This window comes from Mesocricetus auratus, unplaced genomic scaffold, assembly GCF_017639785.1.
Source record: "Mesocricetus auratus isolate SY011 unplaced genomic scaffold, BCM_Maur_2.0 Super-Scaffold_100014, whole genome shotgun sequence".
NCBI lineage: Eukaryota > Metazoa > Chordata > Mammalia > Rodentia > Cricetidae > Mesocricetus > Mesocricetus auratus.
The window spans coordinates 5,832,419-5,847,961 of record NW_024429197.1 but is presented as its reverse complement, the minus strand read 5'-3'; the positions used below and the strand labels follow the sequence as shown (position 1 = coordinate 5,847,961).

The following is a 15,543-nucleotide window of genomic DNA, read 5'->3' as shown; positions in this document are numbered from 1 at the left end:
CTGCATACATATCCCGCAAAATCCATTTCTTTTTTGGTTTTTTGAGACAGGGTTTTTCTGTGAAAATTTATTTCTTTTAAGAAAGAAAACGTAACAAGGTGTGGTTGCGTTGCTCACCTTTAAAGCACTCAGGAGTTAGAGGCAAGTGTCTGAGGTCAGCCTAGTCTACTTAGAGAATCTGAGAATAGCCTAGTCTATCCAGAGTGAGACCCTGCCTCAAAATAAGCAAAGAAAGAAAAAGTGCTGAATGTGGCAGTTGGTGACTAACACCATTGAGGAGGGTGAGGCTGCTTGGGAAGAATGAAGGAAGGGAGGGTGCTGTGGTGGGTGTGGTGGAGGAAGGAGGATTATAGTTCATAATCACCCGGGCCTACAGTGAAATGCTCACTCCTCTTACAGAAGACCTGGGTTTGGTTGTTCCCTTTACCCACATCAGGCAGCTTAAAATTGCCTATAACCCCTGCTCCAGGAGATATGACACCATTGGTGACAGTGGCTCAGTGGGTAAAGGTACAAGCCAGACGGCAGTCCCTGGATCTCGTTGGAGAGGTAGAGAGCCAACTCCTCCAAACATGTGAATGCACACAAAGGAAATAAATTGTATGTATTTGGGTGTGTGCACTTGAGTTTAGGAACTCTCAGAGCCCTTGGATGGCCATTTGTAACCACCTACTGTTGTCCTTAGAACTAAAATTTGACCCCTACAAGAATGGTACTCACTCTTAACTGCTAAACCATCTCACTAGCACCTTTACATTTTTTAAAATAATAATAATACAATTATTTTTCTTAAAGACAAAAGTATATGTCTTAAGCTGCAAAAGAATACTAAAACAAGACACATATCTTAGTATGTTGCTTAATTATGAGGATGTTTGGTTTTTTTGTTTTGTTTTCTTGTTTTGGCCTCCCCCACCCCACCCCAAGGCAGGTTTCTCTGTATAGCCCTGGCTATCCTGGAATTCTGTAGACCAGGCTGGACTTGAACTCAGATATGTCTCCCTCTACTTGCCAAGACATGTGATTTTTAACTATGAAAATGTTAGCTCTGATTCCTCTCTTAGAAAAATTTGAAGTCTTTTTTTTTTTTCTTTTTAATTTAAAGACAGGCTTTCTCTGTTTAGCCCTGGTTGTCCTTGAACTAGTTCTGTAGACAAGACCCTCTCAAAACAAAACCCAATGAATGTTTTCTGTTAAGATTCCCTCTCCTAATGTGTATGGAATTATTGCAATACCAAGGATAGATGGCTATGTGGGTGAGCTTCTGCTTCTGGAAAACAAACACCAATCAAACATCAATGTGTTCCTTGCATATTCCTTAGATCCATTATACATTTTAAGGCTTATAAAAATTACAGGTGTGTGTGTGTGTGTGTGCGTGCGCGCGCGCGCGTGTACATATATGTATCATGTGGGTGCAGGTATCTATTGGAGGTCAGAAGAGGGCATTGGGTCCATGGAACTGGAGTTAGAGGTGATTGGGAGCCTCTTAGGGATATGCTGGGAACCTATTGTGGGTCCTCTAGAAGAACAGTAAGTGCTTTTAACACTGGAGTCATCTCTTCAGCTGCCACACCTCATCTCCAGCCTTATTCCTTCCATCTCTCTCCTTAATTTTTTCTTGTGAAACAGGGTTTTACATTGTATCCCTGCCTCTGTTCCTCCATCTGTCTGCTTCTGCTGGGCTAATGTGTGTGCCCCCACATCAGCTGATACAGATCCTTTGAAAACAATGGGATTTCTACTACTTTTTGGCTGGAATATCAGGCTGGAGAGACGGCTCAGAGATTAAGGACACTAACTGCTCTTCCTGAGGTCTTGAGTTCAATTCCCAGCAATCACATGGTAGCTCACAACCATCTGTAATGAGATCTGGTGCCCTCTTCTGGCCTGCAGGTGTACATGCAGATAGATCACTATACATAAGAAATCAAATTTTTAGAAAATGGTAGAATATCTTTACCCTAAGATAGGATAGTCAAAGGACATTCAGCCTCTCCCCTGTGTTGGGTGGTCCTTTACCTCCTCAGTAGCAGAACACAGCCTCTGGACTTTGTCAGTGCGTGCTGATTGTTACTTTATGTTTTGTTCATTTTTCAAGACAGTTTCTCTGTGCTTTGGAGCCTGTCTTCTAACTCACACAGTAGACCAGCCTAGATCTACCTGCATCTGCCTCTTTTTTTTTTTTTTTTTTTTTTTAAAGACAGGGTTTCTCTGTATTGTTTTGGAGGCTGTCGGTCCAGCCTGGCCTCGAACTCACAGAGATCCGCCTGCCTCTGCCTCCCCAGTGCTGGGATTAAAGGTGTGTGCTATCACTGCCCAGCTGTTGGTTTTATTTAACTTCGATTAAGAAACTCTTAAGTTGGGTTGGAGAGATGGTTCAGTGGTTCAGAGGTCCTGAGTCCAATTCCCAACAACCACTTGATGGCTCACAACCATCTCTAATAGAACCTGGTACCCTCTTCTGGCATGTAGTTATACATGCAGCACTCAGACATTAAATATAAATAAATAAATAAGTAAATCTTAAGTCTTGGTTGCCTCTAGAGAAATGTTGCTTTTACTTACCCAGCTGGTATGGAAGGATATGTCAGTATTTGTTATCCATGACTTGTTGGAATCTCAAAAATAGCCAAAACCAAATAGAACAACAAAAACCCATGAAGGAACAAAACCACACAGTTTTATGCCCCACCCTTTGACCGTGGGCAGGCAGATTGCAGTTTCCTTTGTTAAGCTTGGTAGCCCATGGCAATTCTGGGTGTCAGTTTGAGGGTTTTTTTCCCCCCGAGACAGGGTTTCTCTATTGTTTTGGAGGCTGTCCTGGAACTAGCTCTGTAGACCAGGCTGGCCTCGAACTCACAGAGATCCGTCTGCCTCTTCCTCCCAAGTGCTGGGACTAAAGGTGGGCGCCACCAACGCTGGTGAAACACAAGTTTGCAGGCCTGGCATGTGCCACATAACCCAGGTTGGCCTTGATCACATGGTTTTCTTATGTGGCTTCCAGAGTGCTGGGATTGCTGGTGTGGCCCCTCTCTCTGCCCGGCTGTAACATGGACCTAGGAGTTTGCAGATGTGTTTCTGTCAGTCTCTGTTTCCAGCTTTGCTTTTCAGCCCATGGGTTGTTTAGCCAACTCTACATTTTCATGTGATTCAGACTTTGAAAAGCTGGCTGTTTCTCTGAACATGAGTTTTATTCACTGTGGTCATGACCACAGCAATGTTTTCAGGTGGCTGTAGAATTCCTGTCCTCAGTTGTGGATGGCAACAGACTCTGCGTGTACAAATAAGACACAGAATGTTGGAGAGCATTGCTTTTTATGCCATAATTGTTTTGTACACGTTATAATTTTCCTCCATCTCCCTTCTCCATGTTTGGATATTGTAATACTCTAGAATGTTTTAAATTCTTTTGGTTCAGGGCAGGGGAGGGATCTCAATTCTAGCCCTCAGTTTAGAGCATAGTAACTAGTCCCTGGGGATACCTAGTGTCTTCAGAATGTCACCCCTCCCCCACTTCTTTGTCTCAGAATATGTTGGCTGGTTGCACTTTGATAAATCCACACCGTAAACAGAGGCATTAGTGCCCCTTAATGGAGTTGAGCAAATCCCCTACCCCCTTCCCTTCTCTCTAAGCCAGATCAACCCAGTTCTGTCCGTGTTATCTAAAATTCCAGTTAATGATACACTCAGTGGATATCACTTAGGTATTGGAAAGCCTTTTAAAACCAGTGGCTGGAAAAGGAGTAACAACCAGTGTACTGGTTTTAGTGGGTTGAGATGAGTTAAAGAAAAATAATTCTAGGAAAAGCCTGTAAATCCTTGTAAAATCAATTTGAAAAGGTCTTAGTTGCTGGGTGGAGCATGAGGTGAGGTTGGGTTTGTGCATTAGGTATCTTCTGTCTGTAGGTAACCTCCTCTAACACAATTGAATGAAGAATTCATCTTGGATAATGTTATCAGGACTGCTAAATTGGCTAACTTTTCTTGTGGCTCTTAGAATCACATTTGTGGGCATAGTTGACAAAGCCTTGCCAGTGGCCAGCGCCCTGAGACCAGGTTTTTGCTGAGTCTGCCCTGGTAGCTGCTTTATGAATTGCAAAACATATAATATGAATGGGACACGTGTATCCACAGTGACCCCGGCATCCCCTTTCACCACAGTTGGCAATCGGTGACATCTTGGAAGCCAAAGGAAAACTGCAGTTATCCAGATATAATTAAACCGGAGAAAAGGCATTTTGAAAAATCCCACTGTCATTTTCTGTCCTGCTTAACAGGCAACCTTGACCTCTTGTTAACCCTCAGAGAGGACTTAGTGTGTGCTGGTTCTCTATGTACTAAGTCCAGCTCTGGGAAGACAGACTCACCCACTGCCTGGAGTCCTTAGCAAGTTCAAAGCAGACCTACATGAGACACTTTCCACTTTTATTTATTTATTTACTTTTCAGTAGTTTAAATTCTGGAAGGGTACAGCATCACACGGATTCTGTGTCCAATGACCTTCGCAGGAAGGTTGCTTCGGAATTTGGCACGAAGCATGCCACTGTTCCCATGGGCCCGGGTTACTTTTCCCCAGATCGCTCTGGTTTTGTTTGGTTTGCCTCTGGGTGTCACTGTGTTGGTTTTTGCTTTATACACGTAAGCACAGGTAGAATTCAGTTTCATCTCGGGCATAAACACCTTCAATTTTAAGAAGAGCCGTGTGCTCTCTCTGGTTCTGGAGGCCTCGCTTATAGCCAGCAAAAGTGGCCTTGCACCACAGCCTTCCAGACATATTTGCCTTTTAGAAGTCCTGTTCCCAGCAGGCCTCCACAGGCGCCAAGATGGCAGAAAGAGATGAGACACTTTCAAAACAGACTAAAAAATGTTCTAGATCACTTGACCCCTTGCTATTCTCTTTTCTGAAAGGTACAGCCCATGCCATATACCCATATATAGATAGGCCCATGCTTTTGTGAATGTTTAGATCAGTCGCAATAATCATGATGTAAATACTTGATTCTGTGTATCCCAGAGTCTGTGTAAACACAGCTTTTCATGCCGTGAGTACAGTATGCTTGAGAGAAGCTAGCAGGTTAGATTCCCTGTGCCCAACAACTCTCTCTCAACCCCAAATTGATGCACCTGTTATAGTCTGTGTGACTGGGTAGTTTCCATCTAGACAAGCACCTTGGAGAACACCTTCGCCTTTTTTCTTAACTGTTTTGTGTGTCTATCTTGATCAACATTTCTATAAATTGCAAGTTGGTCTCAAGCATTCATTTATATTTAATTTGTAACAGTTTTCATACAGGACTATATTATAGTTGAAGCTGTTTCCCTCACTACCACCAGTATGACAAAGAAGCAGTGTCTTGTTTTTAGTAAAAGTTGGCTTGAGTACAGTGTGACCTTTCATTTTACAGTTGGCATTCACTTCCATATCCTTCTCAAAAGGAGAAGGGCTCAGAGACATGGCTGGGTTGGAAGTGTGCTTGCCTAGCTAGCATTCCAGCGCCATTACCTTGACAGGATGGCACAGTGCTTTATCCTTATCACTGTGGTGTTGGAGACAAGGGGGGTTATTAGTTCAGGGTCAGGCCATCCGGGGAGATAGTGGGAGCTGGATACTAGGCCTGTAGTGCAACCCTGCCTCTAAGGAAACTATGAGACGGAGTTGGAGACTAGCCTCTAGTAGATGCCCCCCCCCCCCCCGAAAAATATATAAAACAACTTAGAGTTCTGTAATCCCAAATTTTCAATTTATTGTCTTCTTTTATTTTTTTAAATAACTTGTTTGGTTTGGTTTGGTTTTTCGAGACAGTGTTTCACTGTGCAGCCCTAACTGTCCTGGAACTTACTCTGTAGACCAGGCTGACCTCAAACTCACAGAGATCTGCCTGCCTCTGCCTCCCGAGTGGTGCTATTAAAGGCGTGTGCCACCACTGCCTGGCTTAACATGTTTGTTTATTTTGTGTGTATGTGTGTGGATGCAGGGAGGTCAGGAAACAGTTTGTGGGAGTTGGTTCTCACCTTACACTGCAAGCTGCCTTGATCATTGTGGCCATAGCCTCTTAACTGGAACAAAATATAGCCAGTGTTTCTGTATGTGATACTTTGCTGTGTGCACACACTTGCCTTGAAATAGGAGGCACCAAGAGAACTGGTTTAAATATCTTAATTAGATACTGTATTACTGTCAGGCTTGGCAGTGATGGCCATCTGACCAGCCCTGGGCCTTGCTGTCTATCCCTAGGCTGGCCTTCAGATTCCCTGCCTTGCCTCAAGTGCTAGGAGCAGGGGAAAAAAGCTGACACAACTGGTAGTTTATTGTCCTTCCTGGTTAAAGGTGAAACTTTGTTTTGTTTTCAATAGTTACAAGTTCATTTTTATACCACCACAACCCACATTATTTGTGAACCATTGGAGTTAGAGGATTATATCCATCTTGTTTGGCTGAAGAGCAGGATAATCTCAGAGCTTTCTCTTGGGGATCTTGTTGCAGAGCAATGGAGGTACCAAGCGGCAGAAGACATCGCAGCAGAGCTACGTGGCCTACCAGAAGCAGGTCATCCGGCGAAGCACGAGGCACAGAAAGGTTCGAGGAGAGAAGGCACTGCTGGTGTCGGCTAATCAGACCTTAAAAGAACTGAAGATTCAGGTGAAGAAAATGAATGTCTTGCCAAGGCTTATGTGGGTTCCTCTGTCCCGTCTATTTTATATAGCTGCTTTTTTTCTGGGGCTGAACCTTTACTGCTCTACCTGCTGTGGTATTGAGCCAATCAAAGAGGGCTTTCTTGGTTTTTCTTTTTGAAATGCTTGTAGGGCCAGGTTAAAATACGCTCTGTGCACACCCCACCCCAGTTTTTATTCATGTGATTTTGTTGTTGTTGTTGTTTGGTTTCTCTGTGTATGTAGCCTTGGCTGTCTTGGAATTAAATCTGCCGGCTCTGCCTCGTGTGTGATGGGATTAAAGGCACGTGCCAAACGGGCCCCACCATTTTTATGAATTGTTTAAAAGGCACCCAAGGGCAAGGAATTGCTCTGTGTTGGTAATAAAGTTCCATACTCTTCCTGGCGTTAATTCCATAATATCCCAGAGACACAAAATGGTCCTTAAAGTTTTTATACCACTTTTTTTGTAGGAGGGGCCATTGACACAGGGCTTGTCTGTGTAGCCATGGCTGTCCTTGAACTCAAATGCACCCACTTCTGTGCCACCAGAGCTGGGGTTATGGGTGTTTGCCACCATTACCGCTTTATATGACCTTGTGGCAACAATTGCCAATTTGGGGTACTGTCAGGTTCTTTAGGTCCCCTATGGTGCTATCAGTGTTACACTGAAATGGACTTTCTTTCCCAGGTGGTTGTTGCAAAGTGCCTTGATTGTTGTGGCCACAACCTCTTAGCTGGAACAATAACAAAAAACCTTAGTTTTCATAGTAGCCAGTGTCTCTGTGTGCAAGTGGCAAATGATACTTAGCTACATGCACACAGACTTGCCTTTGAGTAGGAGGCATCATGAGAGCTTGTTTATCCACCACAATCCCAGGTTGTTCCAGAACAATGTTCCCTCCCCTCATGGTTGGCGTGTTATTCTTTGACCACTTACAGGAATGTGAGTCTGTTGCCTAGGAGGGAACCAGTAGCACTGGGAGCGCCTCATCAGGATGAGTCAGGAGCTCTCAGCCCACTTTGTGTTTGTTGTCTTGTTTTTTATTTGGTTCACACAAGTGTGTGGCCTTGTGAGTGTGTGCTTACACACGCATGCATGTGGAGGCCAGAGGTCAGGAGCTGTCTGCCTTGGCCCCTCCTTCCATCTCATTCTTAGATTTATTTATTATAATTTTTTAGACTTATTTATAATGTATATGAGTGTTTTGCTTGCATGTGAACCACATGGGTGCCTGGTGGCTGCAGAGAAGAGAAAACTGGAGTTAGACATGGCTATGAATCACCATGTTGGATTAAAAATTGAACCCAGGTCTTCTGCAAGAATATCAAGCATTCTTAGCCACTGAATCTTGTCTTCCAACCCCTAAGATTGTATCATCGTTTGTGTAGTGTGTGGAATGAGGGGGATCAGAGACATGGCGATGTGGAGACACCACACCTCTATTTGGGCTCCAGGGGTCAGACTCAGGTCTGACTTCTTTTTGGTTGGGCATTCATTCATTCTTCATTTCTGTTTTTGGGACCGTGCATTACCTCATAGCCCTAACTGGCCTGCAACGCAGTGTGCAGATGGGGCTAGCCAGAGCTCACACTAAAGGTGTGGTGTGCCACACTGACAGCAGTGGTGTCTTTTCCTGCTGAGCTATCTCAAAGGCCTACTTTTTTTTTTTTTTTGAGACTGGGTCACCTATTGGCTTATATTTTTCCAAGTAAGGCTAGACCAGCTGACCAGCAAAGTTCCAGGTATCCACCGTTCTCTGTTTCCCCAGTACTGGGATTACAAGTACACACTGCCACGCCTATATATATGTTTTTAATTATTTTTAGTTGTGTGTGAGTATAGATGCCTGTAAATTCCAGAAGAGGCAGTTGTCAGCTGCCCTCCATGCATGTTAGGTACCAAACTCAAGTCTGCTATAAGTACTGTACATACTATTAACTGCTGATCCATGTCTCCAGTCACTTTACTCAGATTTTAAAAATACTTATTTTAAATGTGCATGTATGTACACCAAGTACATGTAGGAGCCCAATGAAGTCAGAGCATATCAGATCCCCTGGAACTGGAGTTACAGAAAGTTGTGAGTCACCATGTGGGTGCTGGGAAATTTCCCTGTCCTCTGCAAGAAGAGTAACAAGTGCTCTTAGCTGCTGAGCCATCTCTCCAGCCCTAAGCACTCACATTTCTGTTGTGGATTCTGGGGACCAAACAGAGTCTCAAGCTTGTACTCGTGCCTATTCTGTGTTGAACTCACTATGTTGTTCAGGCTGACTCAGATCAAACTTAGTACAGTCCTCCTGCCTGTGCCACTCATTTCCTAGTATTTTGGGTGACATGTATGTATATGCTAGAATATTTTTACATCTATTTTTATTTGCTTTATGTTTTGTGCATGAATGATTATTTTGTGTATGTATTTTTTTTTGTATATGGGCATGTGGGTGCTATGGTACACTTCTGGTCAAAGGACAACTCATGAGAGTTGGTTCTCTTCTACCATGTGTGTCTCAGGGAATCAAACTGGGGTCATCAGGCTTGGCAGAAATTGCCTTTACCCCTGAGTCATCTCACTAGCCCCCATTTGCTAAGTCATCTTTACCTTTACCTTTTTTTTTAAATACAGTAGTGTGTTCCAAATTATTGATTAATGTCCACCCTCACATACACTCACAAATCTTTAAGGTGATTGTAACACAGGCAGTTACCCTAATTCTTTGTGATGGTATCACTTGTTGGTATCAGTAAAAGTTCCGTAAGTGTGCATTCCCATGGTATGTCTCTAACCCTCGGCAGAAAGAGCTGATAAATTCAAGATGTCCATGAAAAACAGCTTGGCCGCTGTGGTTTGAGTCTTTGTTGGATCTCCAAAAGTTGACCACGGTCCCCTGTCTGCTGCCTTTATGTGGCAGCGTCCATGGCTATGCATTTTTCTTGTTGCTGATATTTATCATTGTAATTGAGGCAAAAGTACAGGCTTCCTTTGAGGGTGTTATGTGTTCCAGATTGTCCTGAGAACAGCATTTCCCTTGGTTGAACCCACGGCTCTGAAAATAAATGTGTTGGCTTAATATCTTCCCTCTGTTGTTGTGCCCTTTACATCTGAGAAGGCTTGTTTCCATCACCGGTTTTCTGCCTGTCAGTGGTAAACCTCGAGCATTCAAAACCTTTAAATTACAAAAAGAGCCCCTGTGGACAAGGATGCTTCTAAAAGCCTGTGCTGCTCTTATTGTGGAGCACTGTGTTTGAAGAATAATTCAGAAGGCTTCAGAAATAACCTCTCCCCCTGGGAGTTTGTTACCTGCAGGATGAACTGCATCACAGCTGCAGCTGTTGGTGCGAAACCCCACATGCTCTTCCTCGGTGTTTGTAGTGTTTCCTCTCGTCTCCCACTCATGCTTCAGAGCACTGGAAATCAAGCAGGACTGCAAGGAAGGGTGGCAGGCTGGAATTCCCCTCAGTGCTCAGTGGTGGCTTTAGCAGCACCGCTTAGCATGACCCTTCTGCCGTAGCTGTGTGGGCATTCACATAGTTCTCAGTTGGTGGTGGTGGGTTCTCTTTTTTCTGTTTTAATAAAAACATTTTAAAATTATTTATTCTCATTTTATGTACTTTGGTGTTTTGCTTGCATATATATCTATATAAGGGTATCAGATCCTGTGAAACTGAGTTAGAGACCGTCGTGAGCTGCCATGTGGCTGCTGGGAATTGAACCCGATCCTCTGTTCTGAGAGCAGCCAGTGCTCTTAACCGCTGAGCCATCTCTTCAGCTCCAGTGGGTGCTTTTTAAAAAATGAGTTGTACTTCATTTTCTGATGTAGGATAGAGCTTTTCCTTTGGACACACTGCTGTAAGGTGAATTTGGTGACACTGCCACAGTGTAATCGCATGGTTGTAGATGCTTTACGATACGCTATTACTTAAAGCCATAAAGTTGCTTTGAGGGATGGAGAGGTGGCTCAGTAGTTAAGAAAGAGAGCATGTGGGCTGGGGAGATGGCTCAGCCGTTAAAGGCTCACAGCCAAAAATATAAGAACGAGCACTTGCTGCATAGAAGACTCCGGTGCATTTCTCAGCACCCACATGGTGGCTCTCACCATCTGTAACTCTAGTTCCAGGTGATCTGACGCCATCTTCTGACCTCTGTAGGTCCCAGGCATATAAGTGGTGTACAGAATGTTCATTCAAGTAATAGACTCATGCACATAAATTTTAAAAAGAACGTTGTTTTGCATAGTCGTTTGTTCATCCTGTGATTCAGTAATGCTTCTCTCCTGTTGGTTTGGTCTAAGCCTAACTCATGTCAAGTCGTCATTCTTCCACCTCCCTCTCCAGTGCCAGACTCTGTTTCCTCAGAGGTGCTGCACGCCATCGGCCCTTCAGAAAGGGTGTTTGGCCTCAATATGCGGGGAGCGGGTGTCTGACTGCAGGCGCTGCTGTCCCTGGCACACTCCACAGTTAAGAAGCCAGGCCAATGCCGGGCAGTCTGTACTGAAATGCTGATACTGGGCCTGTGCTGGCCGACACAGCTGGGCGTTGTCTGTGGACCCCGCTTTGGTTTGTGTCTCTTTTGTTGATGAAGTGCTGCTGTCCTATCCCAGCCCCTCTTCTGACACACCTCGTCTCAGCCCTTTGTCCTGGGAGATCCCACACATGTGTTGTGTCATCCTGGAAGGATTGCTATACCACGTGTCCTCCTGACTTTCTGGAGGGCTTGTTCTAGTATATATTTCCAGTGTCTAGTACAGTGCTTGTCATGTGCTGTCTTAATGAATGCCACATTCATTGTTGAGCACACTTAACATGTCTTTGTCTGTGCTAAAAGCACAGTGTGTCAACCTCTCAGAGATGGTACTGTTGTTGTCTCCAGGGATTTGGTACTTGTCCCATCTCATGGTGTGGGCACTTCAGGGTATGAAGAAGCAATCCCGTATTGAGGGGAATGATTGTGACCTTCCATGTTGGTGTACTGGTCAGGGGCTGGCAGAGTTAGCCTTCTTTGTACACCCTACATAGTGGGAAGTGTAGGAAAGAGGCTTGCTTCTTCGGGAGTATCAGTGGCAATGCCTTGCCCGTGGCATCTTGGAGTTCATGTGTTTTTGAGAAGTCCAGGTAGCATCCTCAACCTGGCCAGGGTTCCTATCTGTAGGCTATATTAAAGTCGCTGCTGTGGTAAACATCACACCAGCCTTTACTTCCTTCACAGGGAGCTGGGACTTCCTACAGATGGTCTGTCTTTCTGCCTCCAAGGAGAAGGAAGCATGAAAGCTGATGACTCCTATAGCACGAGGGATAACAGTGTAATAAGATGAGGTGTTAAAGAATGCATTTGAAGAGTATGGTTTGGCTGAGTGTGGTAATGCATGCCTTTAATCTCAGCAGAAGTGGGTGTATCTCTGACAGTTGGAGGCCAGATTATCTGAGTTCCAGGACACCCAGCCAAAATAAATAACCTAATTAAAATTTTAAGTGAGTGTTATTAAAAGTACCTTTCCTGTTAAGAATAGAAGCTGTGCCGCTTTTGGGGTCTGGGTGCCTTTTCAAGATTTCCCTCTGGGTGTAATTATTATCCAGAAATGATTGATTTGTGATAGCAGGGATTGAACCCAGGGTCTTGTCATACTAGATGAGTATGCCATCACTGAGAGAAAATTCACTAAATTACACTGGCTGGTCTTCAACTTGATTCTTCTGCCTCAGTCTCCCAAGTGACTGAAAATAAATAGCTACCCCATCAAACCTGCCTTTAAATTTTTTTTTAACTTTCTGAATCTGAAAAGACATTGAAGAAATTATGTGTCAGAGTGTTTTGGAATGTATTTGATTTTTGTTGCTTGACCAGTCTTGGGACAAAGCATGTGACCCTTCTAAAGTTGTGTTTCCCGTCTCAGAAACTCAACACATTGTGGCAGTTCTGAGTCTGAGTCTGAGTGACACAGTCCAGCTGCTTGCTAAAGAGTAAAAAGTGTATGTGAGCAGTGGTGGCAGATACCTTTAATCCCAGCACTCAGGAGACAGAGGCAGGCTATCTCTGAGTTAGAGGCCAGCCCCGTCTACAGAGCAAGTTCCAGGACAGCAGAGCTACGCATAGAAACCCTATCTTGAGAAAAAAATATGAAAAAAATTAAAAATTGTCAATTTTGTTGTTGTTTTGGTATGTGTGTTTTTTGTTGTTCTGAAATGGATATGTGTGTGTTTTATTTTTCTGAAATGGGGGTTTCAAGACCGTCTAGAATTCCTATATTCAGAAAGTCCTCCTGTTCTCATGCTTTAACCCCTCCATAAATGGTACTGTGGTACTGTACAGCTCAAACCTAAAAATGTTTTTAAGCGCGAATTCATACTGGTTCATAGAAGTGGTTTTGAGTGAAAACATGTAGTTGCTTATGAAATTATGTAGGGCAACTTAGGAATGAGGTGATCTTGGTGAAGTGTGGGGGTAAACAACATAGCCCTGGTAGACCTGGAGAGGCAGCAGGACACTGGAGTAACCGACCTAAATGTATAATTGTCTCTGTTCTCTGTTCTCTGCACTCCTAAGGCTCAGCCTCCCAGGGACACTCTGTAACAATGGAGCAAGCAGGCTGGCTGCTTTTGTACTTAGGAGTCTTTTGGTCATTTCCCCATCCCGTCCCCTGCCCTCCCTTGGTTTTTAGAGTCTGTTTTTTGTTTTTAAGGGTGTCACAGGGCTCAGTGTTGTCCTCTGTATTTACTTTTTTCTTTTATATTGCCACAGATCATGCATGCATTTTCAGTCGCTCCCTTTGACCAGAATTTGTCAATTGACGGAAAGATTTTAAATGATGACTGTGCCACTCTTGGTACCCTTGGCGTCATTCCTGAGTCTGTCATTTTACTAAAGGTGAGTAATAGCTGTCCATCTGTGGGCTCTAGGTTCCATTGTTGCATCCCTAGGTAAAGGGTATACAGTGGTGGTTAAGGAATGTGAGTCCCTAGGTAAAGGGTATACAGTGGTGGTTAAGGAATGTGGGTCCCTAGGTAAAGGGTATACAGTGGTGGTTAAGGAATGTGGGTCCTTGAAGGGCAATGGCTGGGAGCTTTTCTTTTTTTTTCTTTTTTTTTTTTTGGTTTTACGAGACAGGGTTTCTCTGTTTTGGAGGCTGTCCTGGAACTGGTTCTTTAGACCAGGCTGACCTCAAACTCACAGAGATCCGCCTGCCTCTGCCTCCCGAGTGCTGGGATTAAAGGCGTGCGCCACCAACGCCCGGCGGCTGGGAGCTTTTGCACCCTATTGATTACCCAGCTCTGTTAGAGACTCCAGCACATCACTAGGTCTTTTCCTCATGAATTATCATAGGCTGTGGTGACAACAGAATATCTACCGTTGCCTGTACCCTGAAGACAAGCGGAGATATCTTCCCTTGGTCTTCTCTGGGTTTAGACAGTCATGATAGACAGCAGAGCTACAAATAACACCATCCCCACCTGATTCCTCCAGGTTAACTCTGCGCGCACACGCACTTCTCCAGACCATAGATCTGATTTTTTTATGGCTTAAACTTGGGTCACCACCAGGATTGACAGTCATCCCAGGAACCACCACACTGTTCAGCTCAACTCTAGTTTGTATTGACAAAAAGCTAGCCAGGGCACTAACATTCTGAGAATGTCATTGAGTAGCGTGAGGCTTCTTGTGATTTCATTAGCTCGGGGCACGGCTTCTTCAGGGGCACGGGCTGGGGCTCCCTTGTCTGAAGGGCTTAGGGCCCGAGAGCCTGGATTTTGAAATAAATATAGAGGTGTGTTTCATATATGCCTAGAGGTAATTTCATACAATATTTTAGTGTCATAACTATGGCCCGTGAAAGGTAGGGAAATTTTGTGCATCAGATATCCTACTAGAAGCTCAGAAAGAAAATTTGGATTTTGGAATTAGTGATGCCCTGACACCGTACACATGCTGGTAAGGAAGAAAAGGGTGCTGTCAGGAAGGAAACCCCAGTAGAATAAGGAGACTCTTAACCAGGATGAACATTGGCCTTAATTTAGCAAGTGTTGGGTGTGTTTTAGAGGACTCTTCAAGGGCTTACTTTGTGGCTTCTCTTTGCTGCCTTTTGGTTTTTAGAGACTAGAAGGACCCTGCTGTGCCAGATAACAGTGCATTGTGTGGGAGAGCGATCCCAAAGACGTCTGACCTAGATGGCATGGTTTTGCACCTCTTCCCCCAGTTCGGATGCAGTGACCTGGCACAGTGGAGCAGGCACCTCTGTCTCTAGCGCACCCGGCCCTCCCATCCTGACTCTTAGCTTTTCCCAGAACTGTGGTCTATGGGATGATAGTGTAGACCTGTTGAGTTGCTAAATCACCTTACTGCTTTGTTAACCCTAGAGTAGCTAGTTCCAAGGCTTCTGTGGCAGGTTAACAGCTGGATTCTGAACTGGTCAGCCACTTGTTTGCCCATGCAGTTATCTCCCCTTAAACAAGGCTACTTCACACCTTTCCCATTTAAAGAAGTTTTTAGGGGGAAGAAAGCAGTGCTCTGCCGTATACAGTGTGCCAAAGCAGTCTAGATCCTGAGTTGGCAGAGCATTATATTGTTAAGTCTGAGCCAGGGTCCTGCTGCCCAGTGCCAGCTGTTTGTACAAAGAAAGGCAACCCTGAATGGACGAGGAATGGTGTCCTTCAGCCCCCTGTGAGCCAGACTCCTGCTAATTCAGCCAGCCTAGCTGCTGGCCCTGAGGGATCTGAGCTTGTTCCATCCAAAACAGGCCAGTCTTTTCCAAGTAAAAATTCTTCTGTTGACTGGGAGTGCCACTCTGCTTCCCCAAGGCTAGTACTGAGTAGAAGGAATGAAGTGTGTGACAGCCTTTGTTGCTAGTATTGGAACCATGGACCAGGGTTCAGGGTGATTTATAGTTAGCCTGCTC

The 15,543-nt window shown here is 44.5% G+C and overlaps 1 protein-coding gene and 1 pseudogene across 6 annotated transcripts in view; one reads left to right on the top strand and one right to left on the bottom strand.

The window, feature by feature from the left end:
* The window catches only part of Usp48 (ubiquitin specific peptidase 48), a 67,354-nt gene that overhangs the window by 46,282 nt on the left and 5,529 nt on the right, over positions 1-15,543 (top strand). For all 6 annotated transcript variants that reach the window (XM_040756326.1, XM_040756324.1, XM_040756322.1 and 3 more), the window contains 2 exons: positions 6,488-6,643; positions 13,392-13,517. In XM_040756326.1, the coding sequence (XP_040612260.1) occupies positions 6,488-6,643; positions 13,392-13,517 (282 nt within the window). The remainder of the gene's footprint in view (positions 1-6,487; positions 6,644-13,391; positions 13,518-15,543) is intronic.
* LOC101837663 lies at positions 4,438-4,820 on the bottom strand (annotated as a pseudogene).